The sequence below is a fragment of the Salmo salar genome, chromosome ssa02, assembly GCF_905237065.1.
Source record: "Salmo salar chromosome ssa02, Ssal_v3.1, whole genome shotgun sequence".
Lineage (NCBI taxonomy): Eukaryota > Metazoa > Chordata > Actinopteri > Salmoniformes > Salmonidae > Salmo > Salmo salar.
The window spans coordinates 15,454,379-15,473,834 of NC_059443.1; the positions used below are offsets into that span (position 1 = coordinate 15,454,379).

The window sequence follows — 19,456 nt, forward strand, 5'->3', positions numbered from 1 at the left end:
CTCAACACAACATCCTGTAAAATGGTTTAATTTACTTGTTTTATTTTCTCCCTCTCTGAGATGACTGATTTAGAAATGAGATTTCCCCCCATTTAACCCTACCTCCCTCCCTCTGACTGGTCAGATCAGGGTACTGTTGGGTTCTGGGGAGGGACTGTACACACAGTACTATAAATAAACACACAGCATGCGTCTCAATACTCCTCGTCTCCTTTCATTGTTCCATCTGAACTGATTTGAGTGACAGGTGAAATACGGATATTTTCCAGGTCAGCTTCTTCCATATTGCTGTCACCTGGACTTGTTGCTAAGTGGGCGTGGCCTGGCCTGTGTCAGACCAGTGCAGATAGAGTAGAAGCCACTGCAGAGGATTGAGATGCAACCCAGAGTCTGATTTTTCTCCTTCAGTGTGAGGTTCCCCTCCTGTCCTCTAGAGCGGCAGTGTCTGACTGACACCTCTCAGACATTAGGAACTACCGTCTGAGTCAGTATTGCAGATCTGGGGCACGTTCAAGTACAAAAGGGAGAAAATGCTTTTCTGACAGACAATGGAAACGAACATTGAACTATTGGACAGTTTATGGTAGTACCTCCTTGGTTTCTAAACATTTTCTACCATTTCGTGCCTCCTGAATGTGACTTAGGTGAATAGGCTCTCTGGCCAATCAGTTGCATGAGTTTAGTACCAGGGAGAGGAAGGCTGCATCTCAATACTCTACAATGTGTTCCTTTCCTCGTCTCCTCTCATTACTCCTATTTGAAATCACATGATAGGTGGAAGCAGCATGGTCGATACCTGCCAGAAATATGCTTTCACATCAGTTTAAATAAAGGAAAGGAGACAAGGAGGACGTTAAACTATTGAGATGCAGCAGTCCTCCAGGACCAGGACCCTCTCTCACCCAAATGGGACTGAGCTGGACTACCCACAGATAAGAACCGTAATGAGACTGAACAACCAGAGCAAGGGCTCTCACTCGTCAACAAAAAGAAAAAAAGGGTGCTACATGTTTTTGAACCTAAAGTAATGTGTTTTTAATTTAGATCAGGATGACATAGACCAACGCTCACTCAGCACAAGCACTATTATTATTTACAAGCTCCAAAAATAAAAGTTAAAACGCTTTGCTTCTTTTTGTCCTAATCCCCCCACCATTTTCTTCTTCTGGTTTCATCCTTTTTATCTAAAATAAAAAATTGTACACGTAAGAGTTATGAAAATATAGGTTATTCCAACACGGCTGTCATGGATTTAACCTACTCTCTGGTCTTCCTTATCCTCTCTTCCTCCTCTCTCTCTCCATTAAGGGTGTTGGGGGTGAGTTGGGGTGTTGCTGTCCCATCCCGCTGGCCTGTCCTGACTCTGGACACTGACTCCGGGGCATGCCATGGGGTCGTAGGTCATAGGTCAGGTTTGTGGTAAAGTCGTTGAGGTCACAGTTCATCACGGTCCCTGAGGAGTGTGTAGCGCGTCTCACTGGGGGCTAACTTCTGGAAGGAACTCTCTGGTGGGTTACTGGCCACCTCACCGTCCTCCTGATGAAATAACACATTTATATACACACACACAACTCCCTGTACGACTGCAATGACACCGTTTTATACACACATAATGACGGTGTACTAGTATGCTTGTGAGGTGTTCTGACCTGTCCAGGTGTGCTGTCTGTCGGGTCTGGGCCGTGGTGGAACTCTCTGTGTAACTTCCCAGAGTGGAGGTCCAGAACAAACTGCCTCAGCTTCCCAGGGATCCTACGCACACACATTAATATAATCATTAGGCCTACCAATGACATTACTGAAGTGTGGTTGATGACAGAAGGTCATAAAGTGATATAACAGAGCTGGTCCCATATCAAAGCTGTCTCTGCATGTTAGAGGTGGCTGCAGACACCACACACACACACACAGCTAATGAAATAATTTGATCTCGGTGACAGAGGGAGGGAGAACGCAAACACAGCCACCCAGAGGAGGAGGTAGTGAATGTGATGTAATTAGTTGAAGCGGGTGTCAGACCTCAGGGCTCTGTCTGATCACAGAGGTGATAGGGGGAGTGGTGGGGGAGGGGCTTAGATGGGGGTAAAATAGATTACATGAAATTACATTCGATTAGTTAACACTAATTGCACGTGCCAAGTCATGTCACATTAGCGCCGGTGTCCAGGGCCATCAATAGAAGAATTATCTAGAAGGTGTGACATTTCTATTATAATCTGTGGACTGTGTGTGTGTGTGTGTGTGTGTGTGTGTGTGTGTGTGTGTGTGTGTGTGTGTGTGTGTGTGTGTGTGGCGTGTGTGTGTGGTGTGTGTGTGTGTGTAATGGAATGTATTATATTTGACAAATGCAGATTTTCAACATACAGATCTAAATAATCTAATGACAACAATAATGAGCCATCTCAAATACTGTCACTCAAGTCAGACACAAATGAACACTAGAAAAGCCTGGCCTCGAGGGACAACCCCTCAAGCCAATGACGAGCCTTTTGGACATCAACATTCTAACAGTCTAATAAATACACTTCATATATGCCATCGCAAAAATAATCACTTGGTTGTGTTTATGAAGGTAACAGAATACAAAAGAAAATGCATTTCAAATAAGACAATAGCATTGTCATTTCTTTATGTAACTGTAGACTATGTAAAAATGAAAAGACAAACACCACAATTCAATTGTTAAAATACATTAAATAAACACCATCACAAAGATCATTCATTATTGATTTGTTAGCCCATAAGAGTCTATGTCCTGTCTAACAGGGGGGGAGGGGTTCCGCACTGAACAAAAATACAAAACGCAACACGTGTTGGTTCCATGAGCTGAAATAAAAGATCACAGATATGTTCCATACCCACAAAAACATTATTAATCTAAAAACATTTGCACAAATTAGTTTACATCCCTGTTAGTGAGCATTTCTCTTTTGCCAAGATAATCCATCCACCTGACAGATGTGAGAGATCAAGAAGCTGATTAAACAGCATTACACAGGTGCACCTTGTGCTGGGGACAATAAAAGGTCACTGACAACCAGACCTTTCACAGAGTGCACATTAATTGATGCTGCGCCATTCACAGAGCACGCTGAACACAGAAATGTCAGTTGGAACCGGTCGAGAACCACTCAAGGTGCCCTAAATAGCTGGCAAATGGCTAAGAGGTAAAACAAAAAAAAACTAAAAAAGTCCACCAGAGCTGTTGCCAGAGAACTGAATGTTAAAATATCTACCATATGCTGCCTCCAATGTCTTTTTAGAGAGTTTGACCGTATGTCCAACCGGCCATACAACCGCAGACCACGTGTATGGCGTTGTGTGGGCGAGCAGTTTGATGATGGCAACAGTGTGCTCCAGTTCCCACCAAAATCCAGAAACTTGCCACGGCCATTAAAAAGGAGTGGGACATCCTTCCACAGTCCGCAATCAACAGCCTGATCAACTCTATACGAAGGAGATGTGTCGCATTGCATGAGGCAAATGGCGGTCACACCAGATACTGACTGGTTTTCTGATCCATGCCCCTACTTATTTTTATTTTTTTTAAAGGTATCTGTGACCAACAGATGCATATTTGTATTCCCAGTCATGTGAAATCCATAGATTAGGGCATAATGAATTCATTTCAATTGACTGATTTCCTGATATGAACTGTAAATCTTTCAAATTACTGCATGTTGCGTTTATATTTTTGGGGTTTTAAGAAAGCCATAACAAGGATAATTTTGCTATTTGATTTTGAATTGTAAGACCCCTTGAAGTATCAAAAATATATATTTTTGAATGAACAATTATTTTGGGCTTTACTGCTATTCAAATGCATTGAATAACAGATTCACTACATGGAACAACATAGTCCCCCCCCAAAAAAATCAAAAGGAAGTTTGTTCTGAAGTGTCTGTCCGTTCGGACGCTACAGATGATTTTGTGAGAAGACCGATTTTCGGGATGTCTCATGGTCTGACAAACGTTCCATATGCTGTATCACAATTGGAGCCGTGAGCTCCACAGCCAGAGCAAATCTATCCTTTGTCTGGTCAGGCCAGAAAATGTGACGTGTCGCTCTCCATGTAAATGATGTGTCAGATTTCACATACTGCATGTCATCGGAGACGGCGTTTGAAGTGGGACAACCAGACCTTTCACAGAGTGCACATGAACTGATGCTGCGCCATTCACAGAGCACGCTGAACATAGAAATGTCGGTCGGAACCGGTCGAGAACCACTCAAGGTGCCCTAAATAGAGGTTCAAAAAAAAATTCAACCAGAGACAGGTGAAGGAAAGTAGAGAGGTTGTACTTACTCAATGTCTCTGAACTCAGGGTACACATACATGTGTCTGAAAGAGTCTATAGCAATGACAGGACAGTCTGCTGGCGTCTTCTGGATGTGCAGCAGTGGGTGACGGAACTTTTCACAGTCCGCATGTAGAAAGTTTATAGATCCTAGGCAGGAGGGGATATTAATATAATTGATATTATTTATTAAGAAAAGATTACCATGACTATAATAGTACGGTTATCTAACAAATATAATGCAACTCTGTCCCTGGCTGGGATGAAAACACAACACAAATAAATAGAGAGTAAGAGAGAGAGTAACAATGGTCCCAGCACTGAACCCTGTGGCACACCCTTTTATTTCCCCAGGTGATTGGGCCACAACAGACTTTTAAGACAAACACACTACCTTTCTCGCTGATTAGCTGGCGTGCCACCTCGTGCTGGAACTTCTCCAAGCTCTCTGTGTCCTCCTTCACGTGAAACAGGATGAGGAATGGGATCCCCTCTTCAGTCAGCTCCTGGAACACACACACATACACACAGGGAAGAGGAAGAAGAGTGAAGGCGTCAGCATGCTTCAGTTCATCTGGCACCTAGCCGAACCAAACGATGGGCTCGCATACTCCGTTAAAAGACCTTCGCTTGAAAAATGTGAAAAAAGCAATAGTACTGTTTGTCCATTTTGAGTCGCCACTTCTTCAAAATAGTCAGAATTAATCTAAGGTAACTCAAGAAATCTGTCATTAATGTTGACATTTTTGCAGAGAAGATCTTAGTTGCGCAATTTTGCATCTGACTAAGATGTTTGGTGTAGTATGAGGACGGGTCGTCTCGTTGAATGACAACAGGCACTTCTTTGAAGAATACCTACTGTTGACCAATCTGTGACTAGGGGGCGAAGACTTTGGCTACCGATATTGGATTGCCTCAAGAAAAAGAATTGTGTGCCCAAAACAGCAGATAAAACCCTTGTCGGTGTCCAAAATGAACAAAAACATCACAAAATGTAATATATGCACAAACTGTTCAGAAACTGTTTCAGCTGGGAAGCATCCGGAAGCCTAAACGGGTCAGTGGGAGATTCAGGTGTGTGTGTCTATGCCTTGTTGTCGCAAATGGCCAAGTAACAATGGGAAAAGCACACCCCTCTATTCATATGATAATGAATGAGCAAAGAGATAAGGACAGGATTACATTAGAGTGGGGCTGCTGTAGGGGAAGAAGCCAGGCCAGACCTGGACGACGACTCCCAGCGGTGTGTAGACCAGGGCTAGCCCAAAACCTAAATGATTTAATTTAGACTGGATCAAACATAGAGAAGAAAAAGAGGTAGAGACAACGCACCTCTCCGTTTTCGAAGGTGATCTCGCGGACCAGAGGGACACATTTGTCCTGCGCCCAAGCGTAGGTGAGGTCAAAGTTGGTTAGTGAGCCCAGGTACACCATGTCAGGAACAGTCTCCCCCATCGGTTTATAGATCACATTATCACCACTGAACCTCTCTGTCTGGGACACGTCACTGGAAGGACAGAGGAAAGGAAAGATTAAAAGATTACTCAAATGCCAGACCCAAAACATATAAACTATATTATAAATGTTTCGTAGACCCTAAGTGCAGTGGTTGGTCTGAAGAGGCTTGACTCACCCGAAGGCAGCGAGAAACACACAGTCGTCTCGGAGGATGTTGGCCACCTTCTCAAACGTGTGGTAGTTCTCAGAATCCTTCTGGATAAAGTAACCAATAATGTTACGCCTGTCCCTCTGCAGAGAGAGAGAGACATTTTTCCTGGTTCAGTACCAATTCATTTTTGAGGACAGTGTCATATACAAATCTTTAGGAAGGCTTTCGGTTGATAGCTCCTTGGTGTCCTTGTCCCGTCAGCTGTGTTCTTTGTGTCAGTTGCCCTGTATAGTTGTCTTTTTTTTCTTCTATTTGGTTTACATTTTTTACTTTTATGCACTTTGAGATTATTCTGTATAATGAAAAGCACCATACAAATGTAATAAATTATTAAATATTTAGATTAGCAATGGTCCTAGAACAGATCCCTGAGGCACACCTTTTACATTTTCAGAGGTTTGGACAACAACACACTGATTTGTGCGTGCCTGATACTCACATCCACAGTGTTGACCTCCTCCAGACTGTGTATCTCTTTAATGGGATCGACCTTCTGCTGGCGGATGAAGTCAGCGATGGCTGTGACTGACCTCTGACCCCTGTACTCCCTCTTCATCATCATCCCATTACGGAACAACTTCAACGTAGGGTACTTACTGATCCTGTACCGCTGAGCTATGTCAGCTAGAGAGACAGAGAGCGGGAGAGAGGGGTGAATAAAGACAGAGTTTAATATAGAATGAGGTAGAGGGGGAGAAAGGCGGACAAAGGAAAGGGGAATGAAGGAAAAGAGGCAGGTAGAGAAAATCAGAAAAGGATGGATAGAAACGGGGATGGATGAAAAAAGGTAAAAGAGTAAAAGACAGATAGAGGGTGTTTAAAGCTGTCTAAAGACACAGCCGTCAGTCAGCCCCTGATCCCTCAGATGAAAGCTGACCCCCACTGAGAGTAAATATTCTCATAGTGCTGTGTGTTTGGCAGGTGTCAGTCTCACTGCAGGGTGTCTCTAAGCTCCAGTCTTCACAGGCAGCAGCAGTTTTGTCATTAGTCTTCAAACGGTTTGCAGGTCATCAATAATTCCCTTTAATTTGTTCCATCTCAAAGGATGTGCCTATCAAACGTCTGTGTGTGTGTGTGTGTGTGTGTGTGTGTGTGTCTGGGGAGTAACTGATTACAAAAAAAACGAACTGTAATCCGTTACTAGCTAAAATATTGTAATCAAATTACAGATTTTTGAAAAATCCTACTTCTAGGATTACTTTTAAATTCAGAAAGGATGACACCTTTCTGTTTTCTCAACGACATTCAAATCAGCATTGAAAAACGAGTTTAAGTTGTTGGACCACAAATCAAAGACCACTATGATGACACACCAAATGCGTTTTGATGGTTCGCGGGAAAAGAGCAGGCTCTTCCCCCTCAGGAGGCTGATAAGATTCGGCATGGGCCTTCAGATCCTCAAAAAGTTATACAGTTGCACCATTGAGAGCATCTTGACAGGCTGCATCACCGCTTGGTATGGCAACTGCTTGGCATCCCACCACATGGCGCTACAGAGGGTAGTGCGTACGACCCAGTACACCATTGGGGTCGAGCTCCCTGCCATTCAGGACCTCTATACAAGGCCGTGTCAGAGGAAGGCCCTATAGAAATTCTCAAAGACTCTAGTCACCCAAATCATAGACTGTTCTCTCTGCCACCGCATGGCAAGCAGTACTGATACACCAAGCCTGGAACCAACAGGACCCTGAACTAGAGGTCGACCGATTATTATTTTTCAACGCCAATACCGATTATTGGAGGACCAAAAAAAGCCGATACCGATTAAATGGGCCGTTTATTTTTATTTATTTCTAATAATGACAATTACAACAATACTGAATGAACACTTATTTTAACTTAATATAATACATCAATAAAATCAATTTAGCCTCAAATAAAGTGCCTTGCTCAGAACATGAGAACATATGAAAGCTGGTGGTTCCTTTCAACATAAATCTTCAATATTCCCAGGTAAGAAGTTTTAGGTTGTGGTTATTATAGGAATTATAGGACTATTTCTCTCTATACGATTTGTATTTCATATACCTTTGACTATTGGATGTTCTTATAGGCACTTTAGTATTGCCAGTGTAACAGTATAGCTTCCGTCCCTCTCCTCGCTCCTACCTAGGCTCGAACCAGGAACACATCGACAATAGCCACCCTCGAAGCAGCATTACCCATGCAGAGCAAGGGGAACAACTACTCCAAGTCTCAGAGCGAGTGACGTTTGAAACGCTATTAGCGCGCACCCGCTAACTAGCTAGCCATTTCACATCGGTTACACCAGCCTAATCTTGGGAGTTGATAGGCTTGAAGTCATAAACAGCGCAATGCTTGAAGCACAGCGAAGAGCTGCTGGCAAAACGCACGAAAGTGCTGTTTGAATGAATGCTTACGAGCCTGCTGCTGCCTACCACCGCTCAGTCAGACTGCTCTATCAAATCATAGACTTAATTATAACATAATAACACACAGAAATACGAGCCTTTGGTCATTAATATGGTCGAATCCGGAAACTATCATCTCGAAAACAAAGCGTTTTTCCTTTCAGTGAAATACGGAACCGTTCCGTATTTTATCTAACGGGTGGCATCCCTAAGTCTAAATATTCCTGTTACATTGCACAACCTTCAATGTCATAATTACGTAAAATTCTGGCAAATTAGTTCGCAACGAGCCATGCGGCCCAAACTGTTGCATATACCCTGACTGTGCGTGCAATGAACGCAAAATGACACAATTTCACCTGGTTAATATTGCCTGCTAACCTGGATTTCTTTTAGCTAAATATGCAGGTTTAAAAATGTATACTTCTGTGTATTGATTTTAAGAAAGGCATTGATGTTTATGGTTGGAGCAACGTGTACCTAAGCGATTATATGCAACGCAGGACAGGCTAGATAAACTAGTAATATCATCAACCATGTGCAGTTAACTAGTGATTATGATTGATTGATTGTTTTTTATAAGATAAGTTTAATGCTAGCTAGCAACTTACCTTTGCTTCTTACTGCATTCGCGTAACAGGTAGTCTCCTCGTAGATTGCAATGTAAAGAAGGTGGTTAGAGCATTGGACTAGTTAACCGTAAGGTTGCAAGATTGAATCCCCGAGCTGACAAGGTAAAAATCTGTCGTTCTGCCCCTGAACAAGGAAGTTAACCCGCAGTTAACTGACTTGCCTAGTTAAATAAAAGGTCTAAAACCCGAACCCCAAAAATCGGCCAAATCGGCGTACAAAAATACCGATTTCCGATTGTTATGAAAACTTGAAATTGGCCCTAATTAATCGGCCATTCCGATTAATCAGTCGACCTCTACCCTGAACAGCTTCTACCACCAAGCCATAAGACTGCTAAATAGTTAACCAAATAGCTGCCCGGACTATCTGCATTGACCCTTTTTGCACTAACTTTTTTGTGTCATGACATACACTGCTGCTACTGTTAATTATATATCCTGTTGCCTAGTCACTTTACCCCTACCTATATGTACATATTAGAGGTCGACCGATTAATCGGAATGGCCGATTAATTAGGGCCGATTTCAAGTTTTCATAACAATCGGTAATCGGTATTTTTGGCCACCGACGTGCCGATTTTTTACACACCTTTTTGCAACCTTCCGGTTAATAGTCCAACACTCTAACCACCTGCCTTACATTGCACTCCACGAGGAGCCTGCATGGCAGGCTGACTACCTGTTACGCGAGGGCAGCAAGAAGCCAAGGTAAGTTGCTAGCTTGCATTAAACTTAACTTATAAAAAACTATCAATCTTAACATAATCACTAGTTAACTACACATGGTTGATGATATTACTAGTTTATCTAACGTGTCCTGCGTTGCATATAATCGATGCGGTGACTGTTAATTTCTCATCGAATCACAGCCTACTTCGACAAACGGGTGATGATTTAACAAGCGCATTTGCGAAAAAAGCACTGTCGTTGCACCAATGTACCTAACCATGAACATCAATGCCTTTCTTTAAAATCAATACACAAGTATATATTTTTAAACCTGCATATTTAGGTAATATTGCCTGCTAACATGAATTTGTGTCACTTCTCTTGCGTTCCGTGCAAGCAGTCAGGGTATATACAGCAGTTTGGGCCGCCTGGCTCATTGCGAACTGTGTGAAGTCCGTTTATTCCTAACAAAGGCCGTAATTAATTTTCCAGAATTGTAAATAATTATGACATAACATTGAAGGTTGTGCAATGTAACAGGAATATTTAGACTTAGGGATGCCACCCGTTAGATAAAATACGGAACGGTTCCGTATTCACTGAAATAATAAACGTCTCGTTTTCGAAATGATAGTTTCCAGATTCGACCATATTAATGACCAAAGGCTCGTATTTCTGTGTGTTATTATGTTATAATTAAGTCTATGATTTGATATTTGATAGAGCAGTCTGACTGAGCGATGGTAGCATTCATTCAAACAGCACCTTCGTGCGTTTTGCCAGCAGCTCTTCGCAATTCTTCAAGCATTGCACTGTTTATGACTTCAAGCCCATCAACCCCCGAGATTAGGCTGGTGTAACCGATGTGAAATGGCTAGCTAGTTAGTGGGTGCGCGCTAATAGCGTTTCAAACGTCACTCGCTCTGAGACTTGGAGTAGTTGTTCCCCTTGCTCTGCATGGGTAATGCTGCTTCGAGGGTGGCTATTGTCGATGTGTTCCTGGTTCGAGCCTAGGTAGGAGCGAGGAGAGGGACGGAAGCTATACTGTTACACTGGCAATACTAAAGTGCCTATAAGAACATCCAATAGTCAAAGGTATATGAAATACAAATCGTATAGAGAGAAATAGTCCTATAATTCCTATAATAACCACAACCTAAAACTTCTTACCTGGGAATATTGAAGATTTATGTTGAAAGGAACCACCAGCTTTCATATGTTCTCATGTTCTGAGCAAGGCACTTAAACGTTAGCTTTTTACATGGCACACGTTGCACTTTTACTTTCTTCTCCAACACTTTGTTTTTGCATTATTTAAACCAAATTGAACATGTTTCATTATTTATTTGAGGCTAAATTGATTTTATTGATGTATTATATTAAGTTAAAATAAGTGTTCATTCAGTATTGTTGTAATTGTCATTATTAGAAATAAATAAACTAAAAAAAATAACCGGCCGATTAATCGGTATCAGATTTTTTTGGGGGGTCCTCCAATAATCGGTATCGGTGTTGAAAAATCATAATCGGCCAACCTCTAGTACATATCTACCTCAATTACCTCATACCCATTGACTCAGTACTGGTACCCTGTGTATATAGCCAAGTTATCCTTACTCATTGTGTATTTATTCCAAGTGTTATTATATATTTTTTCAATTTTTGTCTGCATAGTTGGGAAGGGATCGCAAGTAAGCATTTTACTGTTAGTCTATCAAATCAGTCACATACACATGGTTAGCAGATGTTAATGCAAGTGTAGCGAAATGCTTGTGCTTTTAGTTCCGACAGTGCAGTAATATCTAACAAGTAATCTAACAATTCCACAACAACTACCTAATACACACAAATGTAAAGGGATGGAATAAGAATATATACATATAAATATATGGATGAGCGATGACCGAGCGGCATAGGCAAGGTGCAATAGATGCTATAAAATACAGTATATACATAGGAGATGAGTAATGTAAGACATGTAAACATTATTAAAGTGACTAGTGATCCATTTATTAAAGTGGCCAATGATTTCAAGTCTGTATGTAGGCAGCAGCCTCTCTGTGTTAGTGATGGCTGTTTAACAGTCTGATGGCCTTGAGATAGAAGCTGTTTTTCAGTCTCTCAGTCCCAGCTTTGATGCACCTGTACTGACCTCACCTTCTGGATGGTAGCGGGGTGAACAGGCAGTGGCTCTACACCTGTTGTTTACGAAAAATGTGACAAATAAAATGTGATTTTACTGCTGTTGGCATCCAAAGATTATACATTTAACTTGAATAAACACTTGGAGGTAAGGATGTCTTACCTCCTAAGTGTTATTGATATCTACATAGCGCAATGATGTGAATCACTCTGCTGCTCTCTCATTTAGCTATTTGCGCCTCACGTATTGTGGTTGTTGTGGATGGCTGTGGACAAACAAACATGTGTATTTTAACCCAATGGTTGAATTGAAGAAGTTAAAGCTGCCTATCAATCAATGTTTTTGCGACCAGTGGACAGCCAGTGAAAAATGTGCTCTTGCAGCTGCATAGTGTGGATCACAGCCTGTGGAATAAACGTTTGAGGGGGCTCCTCCATGGTATTGTGCTCCACATGCTGTCAAAAACAAGTTTCATTTAAGAAGACCTCAAACTCGCACACTTCTGATCAACTTAAAGAGCTGCAAATGATAGAGATATCAGAGTGTCACCAACAAAAGCTTAAGCAATAGGCCCATAGCAAATGATAGCGATATCAGAGTGTCACCAACAAAAGCTTAAGCAACAGGCCTATAGCAAATGATAGAGATATCAGAGTGTCACCAACAAAAGCTTAAGCAACAGGCCCATAGCAAATGATAGAGATATCAGAGTGTCACCAACAAAAGCTTAAGCAATAGGCCTATAGCAAATGATAGGCTAACAAGTCTGTGTCATCCAACAAAAGCTTAAACAACAGGCCCATAGCGATAGGCTATATCAGGTTCCTTAGCTTAAAGGTCAAGCTCAGGCCTATAGCAACAGAGTAGGCTAATAAGTCCTTGGTTTTAGGGTCATGCTCAGGTTAAACAACAGAGTAGGCTAATAAGTCCTTGGTTTTAGGGTCATGCTCAGGTTAAACAACAGAGTAGGCTAATAAATCCTTAGTTTTGGGGTCATGCTCTGGTTAAACAATTTGGCTTATCTATATTGCTATATCCTATTCTTGAAATCTGACCGACTTTGGATTTTAATGTAAAGATATAGCCTAATCGTATGATTATCTGTATTGAAGTAGAAAGCAATGGTTTAGAAGAAGCCTACATAACCCATAAAGTAAAATGCAACATCCATTTCTTTATCTCCTCCTAACGCCTCTCAAGGGGAAAGTAACATAAAAGGAACTAAAAGTAATCAGATTACGTTACTGAGTTTGGGCAAACCAAAAGTTATGTTATGATTACAACCCTGTGTGTGTACGAGAGTGTCACTCACAGTGCTGATCACAGTCGACGCGCGCAAACACCACCTGAGTGACATCAGGAAACTCCTCCCTCGCAATGTTGGATGCCTCCTCAAAGATAGGCTGGAGCATCTGGCTGAATCTACACCTGGGAGGAGAGGGGGGAGAATGTGGGTATAATTTGCTTATCCAAATGAGATTTTATATTGTTACCCTTTGGAGGAACTGTCATACTGTAATTGCTTTGGCCACATTGCATTACTCTCCAGCCATGATGCCACTAAAGCATGTTGGAATTCTAATTCATTACACACACACACACACACCTGGTACATTAGTTAAATACACACAAGGCAAACAACTGATGTGGACACAAAGAAAATGTATGCAAACAGACAATTGAGTAGGAGAGGACAAATGTTCACAGGAGAACTAACACACTTACCAGTCTGCATAGAAATTAACCAACGCCACTCCAGCATTGTCTGTGAGGAAACAAACACGTTACACCCACTGTTTAACAACAACGTCAAACACACAGGAAGTAAAGTACATTTACACATACTCATAGGCAAGGGAGGTTCGTGGGTGAATCATTAGTGTTATTCCTACAGTCACAACCACGAGGTGTTGAGGAAGGATACAACACAAGATAAAGAAATACAGGGAGAGATGATAGAGAGAGGGAGGATGGAGAGAGAAAGAGGGATAGATGAGAACCACAGAGATGTCTGTGACAGGGGATAGAGACAATGTCTTACTGAGGATGTCTTCAATGTTTCCTGTGTCTAGACTGGTAATTTCAGGCTGGCCTGGAGTGGAGAGACCAGTCACCTAGAGCCGGAGAAGAAAGGGTTAATGAGGGCGATGATATGGCTAGAACCTGTCCCTCACACAGACGTGACATGAGCCCAGTCCAAAAACAACCACTAGACAGTCAGTGTTTGCAGAGTTGATGGAAGAAGCTCTAAAGCTGCTGTCCTATTGTTTCCATGAATTCCCTTGTTGCTGTTTCCAGACCAGGCAAACAGGTGAGAAATCATCTTTCTTTCTCTTCGGCTCCCTCCCTTCTTCTTCTTCTTATTTATTTATTATTCATCCATATGAGTTCTGTTGAGATCCAGATATCTCAGTTCTCTGATGGACGTTGATGTCACAGGTGATGTGGAACAGAGGACTCTGTTCTCAGGGTCAAAGTCAAACTTCCCCATGGACTGGAGCGACCAGGACAGTGTCATACACTGGACACGGAGGCAGAGAAACAAGTAGAAGCCAGACATCACACTGCATAATATTTTATGGTTCATATACAGTCCATGAACTAAGCAGACCAGACCCAGCTGCTATCGCGTTTGTGTCTATGGGATAGCCACCCCTTAAGCAGACTGGAACTGTGACAATTTTTTCCAATGGTAAATGGCCTGAGTAAGACATCTTCATTCATCCACCATCTTTGACGGAGAGTGGTGTTACTGGAGATGCTCTACTACGCCGAGTCTCACATTCCCTGGAAGATCAAACGTATTTCTCTGTATCTCAGCAAGCATTTCCCAGTCCTATGACAGCGCAATGCAATTTTCTGCTACCACCATAACCATAACTTCACACAAAAACAGCAACAAGAGCCAGCCACTGGACTGATAGCTGAGCTTAGGACAGGAGACAGGGCTGTGGCTAGGATATAGACTGGGGCTAAGTTAAGCATGGCCTGGACTTTCCCATGTATTAATACTAAGGGAACCCCTCTAAACCAGTGTCTCAGTAGCATCCTGTCAATGAGGACATTCAGATAACTAAGCTTTATCTATCATCAGTCGTTTGACTCATCCAAATCAGCAGGGTGTGTGTGATGGAAGACACACCCTCTTAAGTAGCTTTAAAAGGTGTGTATTCTAGGATGAGAGAGACAGACACTGTCACAGTGCCCTCCGTAGTTATTGGGACAGTGAAGCATGTTTTCTTGTTATGGCTGTAAACTCCAACAGTTTGAAATCAAACAATGACTATGAGGTTAAAGTGCAGACTGTGAGCTTTAATTTGAGGGTGTTTCATCCATATTGGGTGAACCGTTTAGAAATTACAGCCCTTTTTGTACATAGTCCCCCCATTTTAGGGGACCAAAAGCATTGGAACAAATTCACTTATGTGTATTAAAGTAGTACAACGTTAAGTATTTGGTCCCATATTCCTAGCACGCAATGACCACATCAAGCTTGTGACTCTACAAATTTGTTGGATGCATTTGCTGTTCGTTTTGGTTGATTTTCAGATTGTTTTGTGCCCAATAGAAATGAATGGTAAATAATGTACTGTGTCATTTTGGAGTTGCTTTTATTGAAAATAAGAATAGAATATGTTTCTAAACACTTCTACATTAATGTGGATGCTACCATGATTACGGATAATCCTGAATGAATCATGAATAATGATGAGTGAGAAAGTTAGACAAACAAATATCACACCCCCCAAAAATGCTAACCTCCCCTGTTATTGTAAGGGGTTAGCATGTCTTGGGGGTTTGATATAAAATGCTAACCTCCCCTGTTATTGTAAGGGGTTAGCATGTCTTGGGGGTTAGATATAAAATGCTAACCTCCCCTGTTATTGTAAGGGGTTAGCATGTCTTGGGGGTTTGATATAAAATGCTAACCTCCCCTGTTATTGTAAGGGGTTAGCATGTCTTGGGGGTTTGATATAAAATGCTAACCTCCCCTGTTATTGTAAGGGGTTAGCATGTCTTGGGGGTTTGATATAAAATGCTAACCTCCCCTGTTATTGTAAGGGGTTAGCATGTCTTGGGGGTATGATATTTTTGAGTCTGTAACTTCCTCACGATTCATTCAAATGTGTAGAGTCACAAGCATGATGTAGTCATTGCGCTTTATGAATACGGGACCAATACTTTGTCAAAGACTCCAGCCACCCTAGTCATAGACTGTTCTCTCTGCTACCGCACGGCAAGCGGTACCAGAGCGCCAAGTCCAGGACAGAAAGGCTCCTTAACAGCTTCTAACCCCAAGCCATAAGACGGCTGAACAATTAATCAAATGGCCACCCGGACTATTTACATTGACACCCCAGCTTTGTTTTTACACTGCTGCTACTCGCTGTTTATTATCTATGCCTAGTCACTTTACAAATTACCTTGAATAACCTGTACCCCCGCACATTGACTCGGTACCCCCTGTATATAGCCTTGTTATTGTTATGTAAATATCTTGTGTACATTTTTTTTTTTAACTTTAGTTTATTTAGTAAATATTTTCTTAACTCTATTTCTTGAACTGCATTGTGTGGTTAAGTGCTTGTAAGTAAGTAATTCACGGTAAGGTCTACACCGGTTGTATTCGGCACATGTCCCTAGGTTCAGTAATGGTCAGTCATTTTGTAAGTAGTTGTGGCCAGTAGTTGTGTGGTTTTTATCAATAGTTTGGGTAAGTAGTAGGGAGGTTCATTAGATGTGGTGATTCTTTTTTTGGTCGTGGTCAGTAGTTAGTCAGCAGTTGTGGTCAATAGTGATCAGTAGTTTTGATAAGTAGATGTGTGGTTCAGTAGTCGTGGTCAGTAGTTGTGTGTTTGCGGTGAGTAGTTTTGGTCAGTAGTTTTGGGGTTGTGGTCAGTACTTGTGGATAGTAGTTTTGGTCAGTAGTTTTGTGGTTGTGGTCAGTACTTGTGGATAGTAGTTTTGGTCAGTAGTTTTGTGGTTGTGGTCAGTACTTGTGGATAGTAGTTTTGGTCAGTAGTTTTGTGGTTGTGGTCAGTACTTGTGGATAGTAGTTTTGTGGTTGTGGTCAGTTTAGTTGGCGTTGTTAGTAGTTGTGTAGTTGTGGTCAGTAGCTGTGGTCAGTAGCAGTGATCTGTAATTGTGTCGTCATCAGTTGCGGTCAGCAGTTGTTTGGTTGTGATCAGTAGTTTTGGTCAGTATCTTTTGTGGTATCAGTTTTGGTCAGAAGTGTTCAGTAGTTTTGTGGTCAGTAGTTGTGTGGTTGTGGTAGGTAAACGTGTGGTTGTAATCAGTAGTTGTGGTCAGTAATGGTGTGGTTGTGGTCAGTAGTTGTGGTGATACTTTGTGGGGTTCAGTAGTTGTAGTCGGTGGTTTTGGTCAGTAGTTGTAGTAAGTAGTTGTTATCAGTAGTTGTATGATTGTGGCCTGTAGTTGTGGTCAGTTATTTTGTTGTTGTGGTCAGTAGGTGTAGTCAGTAGTAGTGATCAGTAGTTGTGTGGTTAAGTGCTTGTAAGTAAGAATTTCCCGGTAAGGTCTACACCGATTGTATTCGGCGCATGTCCCTTCGTTATATCAGCATTGAACATGTCACCCTCCCTAGGAGAGGGGGTGACCTCGACAATTTATTGTTAAAATGAGAGGCTGCCTGGATCTTTAATTTAAAGACCCTTGCTCCTCTCGGTTTCAACGTAGACTTTGATCTGAAGCCATTCTTGTAATTTTGCTATTGTAAATGTTTTGTAGGCCTAGGTAGCCAAATTGTATCTATGATCGAATGCTATCCATTCATGTTTTTGGTATGTTATTTGTATATGTGAGAATTAACCAATGATATCATGCCACACCTGGCCATGATTACAGACACCTGTGTGTGTCCTTTGACACTATATAAACGAGTCACCCCGCAGTGTTTGTCATTATACCTTGATGAAGACAGCTTGTCTGTCAAAACGGTGGATATTAGGTTATTAAATTATTGCATCTGAGCTCCTAGAGTGTGCGGCTCTCCTTAAATGTTTTAAGTATTCGCCGCATGTGACAAATAACATTTTATTTGACCTTTGACCTAGCGTTAGAGAGTCAGGAAGATACTGATCAGAAGAACAAATAAAAAGAAGAAACGTTTCACTGTCCCAATAATTACAGAGGGCACTGTATATGCATGTACAGTATGTGTTTAAGGTGACAGTCAGTGTTAACAGGAGAAGCTGTCTTTGCTGTGGTTTGTAATATGCACTGTAATATTGCACTTAAGAGAGAAGGCTGAGTGGTGGCGGATGTGGTTGTATGTACAAAATGTACACACTATTTCTGGGGTCAACTAATACAGGACTAGTGGTATTATGTATAGTGAGATCATCGCACAGCAGCCAGGCTGTGACACTCGTCTGTATGTCTGCTGAGCGACAACAGCTTCAGTTTAACAAGAGATATTTCAGTAATTAAATGTTGCCACTGTCTCTGGTTTAACTATGTGACAGTGATGAGACAGGCCAATTCCCCCAAAAAATGTATGAATACAGACATATTTGTAGATACTTTCTAGCTACCTTCCAGTTTCTAGATTAGAAGCCATTATAAAAGCCATGAATCGTGCTGATTAACAAATATATGACTTAGTTTAAATCCCTGACTGACTGTAAAGAAAGTTTACACTGTAATAGGCCGATATCCTGAGCAGCAGAACAGAGCTTTGATCAGTTCCGGGTTGTCAGCCAATAGGAATGAGCCACAACAGAGGAATTCACCAACCGGCTCCATCATTCCGCAACACGATTATGGCAAAATTCACTAACTTGTGGTACCGTCCCTCGACCTGGCTAGCTAGCTACATATGTTAGTAAGCAAGACAACTACAACATTAGCTGTTGGCTAGCTAGCTAGGTAAGTTAAACAAACAGCAAATATAGCCAAGTCTGATAGCTGACGTTAGCTCACACAATCAATGATACGTGGATTTAAGATTCACCATGCATCTAGAATAAGATACTGATTTGGACTTGCACAGTCGTTAGCTAGCTAGTTAACATAACAGGGCAGAGTAAGGCGAGTGATCACAGAAAAGGAGGGTCATGACTCATGTCTGTCTCTACATTGCTAAAAGAAAACAGTTAGCTAACGTTACCAAGCTTAGCTAGCCAGCTAGCTGATCTCAATTAACCTGGTTTGCCGACTAGCTATTTTAGCCAGCTAACTTTAGCTAGGTACAGTAATGTAAAGACTATATTCGTGTTCAATACATCTTTATTTTGTGATTGACAAAAGTAGCTATCACTTTGAAAAACGATTGCCCATAATTCTAATGTTAGCTAACTGCTTGTGAACAAGACCGACCGCACTTCAAATACGAGGACGTGTAAGTTAGCTGTCGAAGCCCAATTTAAGTTCCTTACCAGCAGTATCGTGAAGAAGCCGACCTCGAGCGAGGATACTATTGGTGGTAGTTTCATTGTAGAGTTGGTTGAGGTTATGGTGTTGTTCGGTCTTCCCTATCTCTCGACACAACTCTGCTGCTGAGGCAGGAAACGGATGGGTGACCACGGTAACGTGAGCTATCTTTCCGGGTTTAACGTTGTGGTTTATGGGAGTAGTAGTTTTGTAAATTTCTTTAGCAATGATTCCCAATTAGGCTTAAAACTACAAGTATGGCGTATTTCTTTAGAGGTTA

General features: G+C 41.7%; 1 protein-coding gene across 1 annotated transcript; it reads right to left on the bottom strand.

Annotated features, from left to right (window-relative positions):
• Positions 1–12: 12 nt before the first annotated feature.
• erp44 (endoplasmic reticulum protein 44) lies at positions 13–19,345 on the bottom strand. The gene is made up of 11 exons (XM_045712920.1): positions 19,182–19,345; positions 13,826–13,898; positions 13,510–13,549; positions 13,097–13,212; positions 6,408–6,592; positions 5,933–6,048; positions 5,632–5,806; positions 4,694–4,805; positions 4,308–4,449; positions 1,650–1,752; positions 13–1,536 (listed from the first exon to the last, which is right to left on the bottom strand). Exons 1-11 carry the CDS (start codon positions 19,236–19,238, stop codon positions 1,435–1,437), a joined length of 1,221 nt encoding a protein of 406 aa, XP_045568876.1. The 5' UTR covers positions 19,239–19,345; the 3' UTR covers positions 13–1,434.
• Between the last annotated feature and the right edge of the window lie 111 nt (positions 19,346–19,456).

What these genes read in the sequence shown, in the direction of transcription:
- erp44 (XM_045712920.1), bottom strand. Translation starts at nt 19,238, where the DNA reads ATGAAACTACCACCAATAGTATCCTCGCTCGAGGTCGGCTTCTTCACG. An exon ending in CGTCGACTGTGATCAGCACT is followed by an intron (nt 6,593 to 13,096) that starts GTGAGTGACACT and finishes CTGTCTCTCTAG; the next exon opens with CTGACATAGCTCAGCGGTAC. An exon ending in TCACCTTCGAAAACGGAGAG is followed by an intron (nt 4,806 to 5,631) that starts GTGCGTTGTCTC and finishes TGTGTGTTCCAG; the next exon opens with GAGCTGACTGAAGAGGGGAT.